The sequence below is a fragment of the Aptenodytes forsteri genome, unplaced genomic scaffold, assembly GCF_000699145.1.
Source record: "Aptenodytes forsteri isolate BGI_AS27 unplaced genomic scaffold, ASM69914v1 Scaffold94, whole genome shotgun sequence".
Taxonomy (NCBI): domain Eukaryota; kingdom Metazoa; phylum Chordata; class Aves; order Sphenisciformes; family Spheniscidae; genus Aptenodytes; species Aptenodytes forsteri.
Genome location: NW_008795017.1, coordinates 4,790,005 through 4,801,346, shown reverse-complemented (window position 1 = coordinate 4,801,346; position 11,342 = coordinate 4,790,005). Strand labels below are relative to the sequence as shown.

The window sequence follows — 11,342 nt, the reverse complement described above, 5'->3', positions numbered from 1 at the left end:
AAATAAAATGATAATAATAATAATATGATAAAAATAATAATAATACACAAAGCAAGTGATGCACAGTACAATTGCTCACCACCCGCCGACCGATGCCCAGCCAGTCCCCGAGCAGCGGCCCCCCCGGCCAGCTTTCCCCAGTTTATGTACTGAGCATGACACCACATGGTATGGAATGTCCCTTTGGCCAGTTTGGCTGTGCCCCCTCCCAGCTTCTTGTGCACCTCCAGCCTTCTCAGTCAGTAGAGCATGGGAAGCTGAAAAGTCCTTGGCTAGTGTAAGCATTACCTAGCAACAACTAAAACATCAGTGGGTTATCAACTTTGTTCTCATCCTAAATCCAAACCACAGCACTGTACCAGCTACTAGGAAGGAAATTAACTCTATCCCTGCCGAAACCAGGACACCAAGGCATAAGGGATTGGAGAAGGGTACACACAGGAACAAAGAGTTTATTTTTTTTGTGGTCAGAAAGCATGCGAGATAAGCCCCTAGGAACCAAGAAGCAGCTGACAGAAGAGTGTTATGGTTCTGGTTTCTTACATGTATCTAGCCACGCATTTTTATGGACAAGTGCAACATAGTAATATGAAGAAATAATTTGGAAGAATTAGTTTTCATGTTTAGTAGATGGATATTACATTTAAAAAATGACTTTTTTTCTGTAAAGTTTTATGCATTAAAGAAATAAGAACAAGGTTGTAAGAAGCTGTGAGAATTTTTTTTCCTTTTAAAATACCAAATATCTAGTCTAACATTCCCTAGTTTTGCTGGCTGAATCTCTTGGAGATTTAAAAATCAATACACTGTGAGCTCCAGAACTTCAATGGGTTATGCACATAAACATTTGAAGAGACTCTCTGTTTAAGATTCATTAAGCACCAGAATTAAAAACAAGCTGCCAAAGCGCATACAGATCAGTGAGGTTAGATTTGGATGTGGGTCTTTCCTTTAAAGATCCCTAATCTCATACAGAATTGCAGTAAAATGAGTGAGGCTCGGTGGGGATGAGTGGGTTATAAGCAAAAAAGGGGAGAGTGCCGTACGAACTCATTGCAAGATACAGAGTTAAGCAGTGACAGTATCTCCCTCCTCTCCCCTGCTTAACTTTTAGTACCCTATAACTATACTTGCAAAAGCTTCTCTACTTGCCACCATCTCTTAGCTAGAAATTTCTCGTGCAAGTACAATCCTCCATTTTATAGCCCTTCTAAACTGCACCTGTAGACAAGCCCCCTGCGTCTAGAATAACTGCAATGCACCTTTCCTTCTCCAAAATCTGCTGGTTTTAAATTTGATGAAAAATATAGGATCTGAAGTACAAAAAATTCCTTTTCTCCCTTAACTCTGTCATTAGCCTGAAGTGTTGCACAACTAAATCTAATTCTTGCCATAAAGAATGAATATGGGCACAAGTAGTCTCAAAATAATGTAAAAAACATTTCTGCCTTTAGAGTATACATATGCGTCGCCAAAGATAATCCGCAAGAAATACAAAAGTAAATCTTAATATACTGACTACTCATTTTTGGTAGTGCTTATTTAAGTAACAAGAAACTAATAAGGCAAGAACTACTAAGGGCTTAAGTTCAAAAATGTAAATCAGAGTACGCCAAAGGCATACTCCAAATTTACTCAGGTGTAAATTTGTGATCCATGCAACCTTCTGAAAAGTCAGAATTACACAGCAACTTTAAATTAATCCTATGCAACTTGCATAGAATTTTCCTGCTTTAAAAAAAGCCCACAGTAAGTGCACAGGGTTGTAACAGTCATAGGGGTAGTTGTTATTTATTTATGGGATTCCATACTAGTGTTCAACTTTGAATCAAGCATATCCACTTAGCTAGACAGACTCTTTAATATGCAGCATGAGTGAGCGGCCTTCATGATTACATCCAGTTCTCTCCAGGACCTTCAAATGTAACACTGAAACCAGCTGAACACAACGAACAGGCTGCTAGGGAAAGATCAAGTCCAGAAGACTTGCCTTTACCACCAAACCAACCTAACTACAACTAGTGTCTTGAAGCTTATGAAGATCTTCCAACACACCAACACCTTTCTTTCAGCTGTTTAATTTCATTACCTCTCCTTGGACGTACTGGTAAAAAAATGAGGGGGGAAAATAAAGTAATTGGTGATTAATACAGCCAAGCTGATGTGACTAGAGGCTCAGAGTGCCATTAATCAGTGTAATGATTTCCAACATTATCTCCTCCCCCGTCAGTATATCTCAAAGTATTTCCCAGTGGCAGCATGGACCTTTGTACACTGAACAAAAGCCCATTGACAGCAGGCTTGTTTTCATTATTTTCTCGTGATGGACCCCTTTTAAGTTGTCTGTGGTTAAAAATCATTGCTTTAATACAATCTCTGTTTCCCCTGTACATCTTTTCTTGGCACCTCCTGACACTGGACTAGCAGATGCTCCTGAATTCACATTGGTCACATCAACTTTTGAAAATCATGTTCACACTGGGCTCCCAGCAACGGTGATCATCCAACTTAAGTCAAGGACTCTGCTAAACTGCAAATGCAGCCAGAGGGAAAGTTTTCCAATATATTATCAGCTATTCCCCACCAGCTGACAAAGACTCTAGAGGATCTCTGATATGAGGTCAACAAGGAACAAAATTTCAAGGTTAATACTCAGAATTCAATGATATCTACAAGAAATTCTGACAGAAAATAAGCTGGGCTTATGAGGAAAATACAAATTATCTAAATTAATTTAAGTAGAAAAAAAATCTAGTTTAGTTTGTGATGAAAGTTAAGAATAGAGCTGACTAAATGGAACATTTGTTTCAAGATTACCAGGAACACTCACATGCTTGTCCCATACCACAACTCCACTATTTGTGCATGATGTCAGCAAATCGAAAATAGCTCCTTCCCCTAGCAAAATAATAGTAAGAGGAAGCATTTATCTTTGATACTGGAATTATTACTTCCTTATAAGCTGTTTCCTCTAACTGGACTATTCTGTACTCTAATTGATTATAGCTTGCAAGATAATACTTCTGAATATATTTTCTCTGGAAGTTAGACATCAACTTCTTTGACTGACTAGATATGCCCAGCATTATTTATTTATTTTTATTCATACAAGAATTCTTACAAAAAGGTGTTTTCCTGACTTTTCATATTCATGAGTGTTGCTGCCTACAGGCTTCTCTAGACAGTGTACCTCTAACAAGAATGGAAAAAAATGAAACACCAACAGCACTAAAGCTAGGACACATATGAGACAAAAACATACTAAACTCCACACATAATGTTACTAAAGAAATTTCAGAAAAACAGGTGGCTTGATCCAGGTGTCTGCGGCTACACTCCCAAATCTTCAACTGTCAGCTGTAGCTCCAACTGAGTCAAGCTAATTGGCTAGGTTTATTGGATGATATTTTCAAACTTTAAAATGAAAATTACTCCTTTGAATTTAAAGGTAACTAAAAATCTAGATACCCTACACACGAAAGCCAACATTAGGATTCATTTTTGTCACAACTAGGGCCCACTTAACTGATGGATAAATCTCACAGGAAAAAAGACAGAAACATAATAATTAGATCATCTCCCTGTTCACACCGATATGTTAGCAGCGAGTGCAATTATGATAATAAAATGAAATGTATACAAAGGTTTTATAAAAATCAGTATACGCGGTACAAATTAGGGGGAGATTAACAGTGAGCATTTTAAAACAAGAGGCAATCAATGACTGAAATTACATGTACTAGTTCTACCAATCTGTCAGCAATAGTGATCTGTGAATTTGGAAATTTAGCTAACTCTCACAATCAATACCCCAGCCCAGAAAAACATCAGTGGTCACTGGCCCCAGAAGTGTCATTGGTTTTCCGATAAGTAGTATATTCTGCACAATGAAAGCATTTTCAGAGCTTTTGTAGTGTCTGAGCAACATTTCTTGGTACTTCCATTAGTAAGCATCAAAAGAATCAATTGAGACACAAAAATGTATTTTGTCCTAAAACACAAACTGGACTACTAAAGTAACTCATTGACTCATGACTAGCTTTCCTTAAATTTACTTTGTATGGAAAATTAAACACAGTTTAAAGAAATCTTACCATCATGAATCTCAAATGCCAAACTAGTGATCTTCTGTGTAATTATCATCATTGGACTGTTACAAAAAAGGAAGAAAGAATAATTTAGAAAAAAGTTCAGCATTTTCTTTCACATGTAAATATCAGGGAAAGTTTATACTAATAGTCCAGGTTAATTACTCTCAGCTGGAAGATTTTCAATGCAAGGACAAAGTGATTAGTTTTTGGAGCTCAAACCATTCATTCAACGTAATGAAAAGAATTTAATCCTTAGATACAGTATTTGATAACCCATGCCTTTTATTGCTGCATTAGGCTCCACAAAGACAACCAAAGTGTTTCACATTCATTTTCTACTAACAGAGTTTATTTTTTTTTACAGTGGGAAGAGTAAAGAAAAAAGGGCAGTAAGAGCAATTATATGCATTGTTAATTACAGCAGCAGTAAGCAAAGGACAATAAAAATATACCAAAGTTGAACAGTACTATAATTTATTTAGATATGCAGACCACTTCCACTGTTTCTACTAACACCTGGTCCTATGCTTAATTTTTCCATCTACAATTATTATATGCTTCAAGTAAATATATCTGGCAAAACAAAAACCCAACATAATTATGCTGGCTCCAACTAACAGAGTTTAGTTAGTTTTGAATTTGGTACCCTTGAGTGGATCTTAAACTGTCAAAGAGATATTCTTCCCTGGCTAAGCAAGTCAGCTTTACACTGAGAAATTGTACCATCTTTGTAGTATCTAAGAGTTTTTGACTGATGTAAATCCCAGCATTGCTAACCCCCTATCTGGTGGGAAGGAGGGGATAGGGGAAAGCATAAAGTAGGCTACCAGAATTTAGAAATTTAACTTTGAAATCAGATCTCAGAAATATATCAGGGACTGTATTTACCCAGTAGTATCTGAGCTGGAGACAAAAAAAAACACCCCACAACAAAATAATCATACTGTAGGATGGGCACATAGTTTTGTTCAAGTGTTTTGACTGCACTTGGCCTTTTTACATTTAAGTTGGCACAGAAAAACAAATCCAAGAGCCATCAAGTCTTCCTTCATTGACAGGGCTATGCCAGTATTTTGCCAGATGGCTCAGTCTGTCAAACTAATTTTTTTTTTAGGTTATGGTTATTTCAAAGCACACAAGATTTCCAGTCCTCAAAATGCAATCAGGGAGAAAGTTTTTTCTACTGTATTATCAGCGCCCCAAAATCCTGATATCAAGACTAGAGTGACAGGCAAGGGTCAGCAAGGAAGAAAACTGAACAAGAACAGACAGTCTGGGAAATCCCTCATATCTCTTTCTAGCATTTAAGCTGTAGACCTGTCTGGTGCTGGCAGAAATCTCCAACTGATTCTGAACATAATGGGTTTTCCTTCTGTAAGTGGGCATGTGACAGCATGGATCCTGCCTGATGGAAGGATGGAGCCCAGGAGGAGCTCAGTCAGACCTTACATTAATTCTAGCTGATACATCCATCATTGTTATCATCGCAGACCCCGGCATTTTTTTTTTCTTCTCAAGTGGCTATTCCAGTATCTTCAGAGATTTGGCTAAGGAGCAACAATCTAGAGACTAAAAGAGGAAGAGTCCTTCCTGGAACAGTGAGGCTGTGAACCAGGATTTTAACAAAATCCCTTTTAAGTGCTGGCAGAAAGGCAAAGGAGGCAGTGGAATGCTCACTGGCAGCTGGGATGTGTTAGCACTGAAGCCAGGACCACACAGCTCTGCACAAGGAATTGCACCTCCAGCATGAGGTCTCCTCAGCTTTCTCCACTGTCAATGCATTGATACTTTCTTTCAAACTTTTTGCAGATTCTCTGGGCTTGGACACCTCAGATAGGCATGGCATGCTAGGAGAAATGTCTAGGTAAACAGACATTCAAAGCTCTTTTGGGGCTAACCACTATATGAATCCACACCAATATCTTTGTAAGAACTTGCTGGTGCTGGTGTTCAACAGCTGGTTAGGCAACTTCTGTTATTTTCTTGAGCTTAACTCTTCCCCTGGAACTAGAGAAAATTGACAGAAAATAGCCCCCTTCGGTTCATTTTCTTTCTCCTCCTGTTTTGGAAGTAACCTCTGTCTCAGGCCTCAAGGGAGCAGATGCAGTATATGCCAGAGATTTAACATGATATGCATAAATCAAGCTCCCCAACTGGCACATGAAAGGATGGTTTAAATCAGGCAGCTCAAACATACAATCAGAGTTGGATCTAGGCTTCAGAACAATTCTATCCAGAGCACAGATCTCAAATGTTTGGATGTGTTTAAGACCTAGCAGAAATCTCTGAGCTAACACCAAACTAACAGAGCCACAAAGACAGCCGCTATCTGAAAGCGGTACAGTCTCATTTGAGCAATGGTGTACTCAAGCTCTATTAATGGTTTGAGAGCAGCAACAAACAAGTGCAGTTACACTGTTTCCAGAGTCAGCTCAGAGCTTTGGTCACTGCCAAGGTTGTAGGCTTTGGCCCTACAGTGAACTGGAATGGACAGCATTTGGATTATAGTTCCACTTGTAATGGTGAAATTTAATTCAACATCTGTAAACCTAGTTTTAAAGTGTCTTTAGGCACACGTCTATGTTGCAAGCTCCCATTATAGCCAGCGGAGATCTAGTCAATAGAGTCAGGGACATCTGATAAGTGACCCAGTTCACGCTAAGGTAGATACTTAGCAGTGGGTCAGCTGAAATGCTCTCCAGGCTCTGTCTACATTGATCAGATCTCCACTGACTACAATCGGATATCTGGCTTGAAGGCAGGCACTTTGATGTAGGCATAAATGCAGAAAGATGTTTCAAGAAGGTAAGACCCAGCTAAAAATGACAGAAAAGATTAACTTAACCATAAAAGCTTTTGGCTTCAGCCCAGAAGTTAAGCTTCTGGACTACATGCCTGTTACCAAGGAAGACTGAGAAGCAACAAGGCTAACAAGCACAACTCTACTACACAACACAGGTAATACTGAACTACAAAGACCACTGCCATTCATAGTATTCCTGAAAAGTATTTAATGTTTTGGGGTTTTTTTTGTTTGTTTGGGTGTTTTGTTTTTGTTTTTGTTTTTGTTTTTAAGATGACTAGCAAACACTCCCCTTCTCTTTTTTTCCAAAACACATACTCTCCTTTAAATCAACAAAAGCACCATCACAGTAGCAAACTTATTTATAGGAAATGCTGTGCTTCACTTCTCTGCGCCTGAGGTACAAAGAAGAATCACCAATATGGTTTATTTTTACTTTGCCTATTTAATTCTGTTTTGCTCCTATACAGCTCAAGTCAAATATAGGTTTGAGTTCATTGTATAAAATGAGAACACATATAGACAAAACTTTCCATTTCCAAGGGCTGTGTGACTACTCCACCATATAAGTGCCTCTCTCCTTAGCTTTTCCTTCTGGAACATCTAACAAAACCAAAAAACAAAGCAGCTAAAAGCTAAATTCCATAAAACATTCAGATTTTCCTCACAAAGTGGTATCAGACTGTGCCAGGCATGCAAGTACATCAGATACAATTCAAGCTTCATCATGGGTGGTAACAGATTTTAGGGGAAAAAGCAAAAGCAAAAGAATCCCACAGCCACCAAATCCTTTATGCCCTTCAGACAGGAACAGGAGGCAGCAGATAAACGCATTCACGGTTCTAACAGACACAACTGTTCCCAAAATTCTCAGTTTGCATGATTAAAGCATAGGTACATATATATTTGTATGTGTGCCAATATGCACACACATGCCCAGCTTTCTCCCAAAGTTTAAAAGGTTGACACACTTAACTTGGAAAAAACCCAGTAACAGATACAGTATCACTTAGGAGAACAAGATGGAAAGATTATTTTTCTCCTTACCCAGAAAAATCAGCAGAATACTGTCCATAATCAAAGATATAGACTCTAGTAATTTGGCACACAGTGAGGTATCCCAAAGCAAAAACAAAGCAATACCTGGAAGGAAAATGGAAAAAAAAGCTTTTCAATTAAAAACCATAAACATTTCTCCATTGACTAAGCTACCTTTTAAGTAGAGTTTAGTCTCCAACTATTTCTAGTGAATATTACATAATTGGACTGTGTAATTACACCTTCATTCTGACTGGTTTTTTGGTAATATTTGTTCTATGCAAGCACAGACTAAGACTTTTATTTTAGAAATACTACTGTCACTAGCCAAATTATTTATTCACATAAAGAAAGCATAGGATTTATAATTTCAAGCACCACTGTAAAAAACTAAGTCCTATAAAAAGAAAATGAATCTGTGAAGCTTTTAGTTCAAAGTTAATTTTTGTCTACATAAGCATAGAAATTTGGCAAATTATACATCAAACATCATTTCCATTGAATGTATTTCTATACATTCAAAATTCAGCACCACAAATCCCACTGCTGCTGTTTTCAAAGGAACTGGAAAAGGCAATTAATTTTCAAATACACACATTAAAACATATCTGAGTGAAAAAGGAACAGGATGCCTCCTGTTAAAGCTGATCCTCAGCAAATGTAAGAAAAACACAGATAAGAACCACCTTATATAAGTATTATAACTTTAATTTCACATATTTTTTTCAGGTCAGGGTTGGGACTTTTTTTTTACCCCCCCTTTGTAAGATGTACAACAGTATACTAATGAGAACTGATTTGCCAATACACCTCAAAATCTGCCAGATATTCTTTACAGTCAAAAAGGATGGTGAATGGCAGCAGGAACTTAACTAATCCTCTAAGACTTTATGTATGAACTTCACAGTCTTGAACTTTTCCATATAACTTAGGAAACATTCATGGTAATGAAATCAAACACTTGTGTAATGTTCACAAGACTAATGTGCAATCCCTACAGCAGACCATATTATACATTCAAAATCCAGTTAGAAGGAAAATATTCATACACCAAATGGGAAATCATAACTAGGGCTGGATTTAGGTGAAACAGTGAGGGACACTACAGGAAGAGCTTGGAACATGCTTTTCCTTTCTTTTCCAAATAACTGTTTTTGCAAAAAAAGTGTTAACATAATAAATTCTACAGTCTTAGAAATTATTCTTCAATCTGAAAGTGATACCTGTTTTTGCCACACAGAACACTTGCAGTTTAACATTTAATTAAGAATTGTGTTAGATATAAGCCATTTAATATTTTAAAACATCCAACTTTCAAATTACAGATTACCTTATATCTCAGTAGCTACATTAAACCACACTTGTTACTTTAAAAAAAAAGTTTAGGGTGCCTGTTTTAGCAATAGTTTATTTTCTGTTTTCATGAATATTAATAATCCAGAAACAGTATTATATTGGGTGGCTAATTGGTACAGAAGTGTTTATAATAAGAATCCAACAAAATTACACAATATTTGGCTCAAAATTATACCAAATTATTTCAGCAAGAAAAACAATTTAACACAATTAAGTAGTATGTAGTGGACTGCAGCTATCAGGAGTATGATATAAGGTAAAACCCTTTTTAAAAAGTTTGGAATTAAAATTTTCCTGAGATATTTTAAGAAAAACTACCCCCCCCCCAAAAAAAAAAGTCACCCAGGTTTCACATGAATGAGGAGTATGTGGGTTTAGTTTGCCCACGCTGAGATCAGTCCCAGCTCTTCCATTCACTAAAAAGTCAGTATGATTTTCAGCTTTACCAGCCTCTTGATTTACATACTAAACAATCCTAGATTACAAGTAACTTGTTATGTGTAGAGATACCTACATACCGACCCATAGATACCACACTAAAAAGCAAAGAAAAATTAAAATGCTGTAGTTTTCTTTACAAGACTCTTATTTCGTCCTCACTGGCAAGATCATGTATTTATTAACAGCCTATTCACAGTATATTGCAATAGGTCCAAAATAAACAGAATTACAAAAATGATGCTAAACTACAGCTTTCATAACTTAACATGCTATCCATAGCAGCAATACATACTTTGTTGGGACAAGAAACTCACTTAAAAAATTAGTGGATTGGGTTTAGTGGATTAGGTACACACTCTCAGATAGAAGAAAACAGACACCAGTTTCTACATCATACAGTTTGTCATAAAATATTTATGCTGTTTTTAAACAAGACATTATGAAGACTCCCTTTTGCAAGCAGAAAAACTAGGCTAAGTACAACTGAAGATAAACTACCAAATATCCTAAAAGAAGAAAAGCACTGGGAAGTCAGGAAACCTTAGGTTCTTTTCTATGTAGTCATTATGATACAATCTTGCAGCATTATGTGAACATGCAACTGCAAATTCCTGTCTCATTGCAGAAACAGGTCATTATCCTGGATATTTTCCAAAGGCTTTGCATTCAAGTTCAAGACACATCCAGTGATTTTACTTATTGCATACTTTCCACATGCTGAACTCAAGGAGTTTGGGATTTCCCCATGAGCACTTCCTCAGTTATTCTCCATGTATTCAAGTGTTTCATAAAAACTGCATTCCTCTTTAAGATGAGTTTTAGTGATACATGGGTCTGAACACAAAACTGGGGAGATGCAAGGTCAATTCTTGGGTGAACTTATCTTTTTTTAAAGGATGGCAGAAAGGATGCCAGCAGTACATTTCAGTCGCACACGCACACACAAGTGCTCTGTACTTCTACAAATCTAACCACAGGTGTTCCGTGAAAGTTTATATTTGTAGCCAACACAAGCAGTTTAAAACACATTGTAGTGTCCTGCACTTAGGAACACAAACTGAGGCAGCAATGTTACCCAATTATGGAACAGTGAAATGTGTAGGGCAGTTTAAAGGTTACTTCTTCACTTGCAGGTTCCTGTGGCTTAAATGCCTTCCAACTCCTACAGCAAGTTAACTTTCTACAATGAAATGACTGGCCTGGTAGATGAGGGGAGAGCAGTGGATATTGTCTACCTGGACTTCAGAAAAGCTTTTGACACTGTCTCCCATAAGATCCTCATAGACAAGCTCACTGGATGAGCAGACAGCGAAGTGGATTGAAATGGAGTGACTACATCAGTGGACAAGGGAAGAGCTACAGATGTCGTCTATCTGGATATTCTGTAAGGCCTTTGACACGGTCTCCTACAACATCTTTCTCTCTAAAGTGGAGAGGTATGGATTTGATGGGTGGACTGTCTTGTGGGTGAGGAATTAGTTAGATGGTCACATCCAGAGGGTAGTGGTCAACGGCTCAATGTCCAGATGGAGATTGGTGACGAGTGGTGTCCCGCAGGGGTCCGTCTTGGGACCGGTACTGTTTAATATCTTCATAAATGTCACAGACAGTGG

The 11,342-nt window shown here is 37.6% G+C and overlaps 1 protein-coding gene across 1 annotated transcript in view; it reads right to left on the bottom strand.

Moving 5' to 3' along the window:
- The window catches only part of MBOAT2 (membrane bound O-acyltransferase domain containing 2), a 62,870-nt gene that overhangs the window by 31,986 nt on the left and 19,542 nt on the right, over positions 1-11,342 (bottom strand). The window contains exons 2-3 of the mRNA XM_019471087.1: positions 7,942-8,037; positions 4,095-4,150 (exon numbers count right to left, since the gene is read on the bottom strand). Of these exons, the coding sequence (XP_019326632.1) occupies positions 4,095-4,146 (52 nt within the window). The 5' untranslated portion in view covers positions 4,147-4,150; positions 7,942-8,037. The remainder of the gene's footprint in view (positions 1-4,094; positions 4,151-7,941; positions 8,038-11,342) is intronic.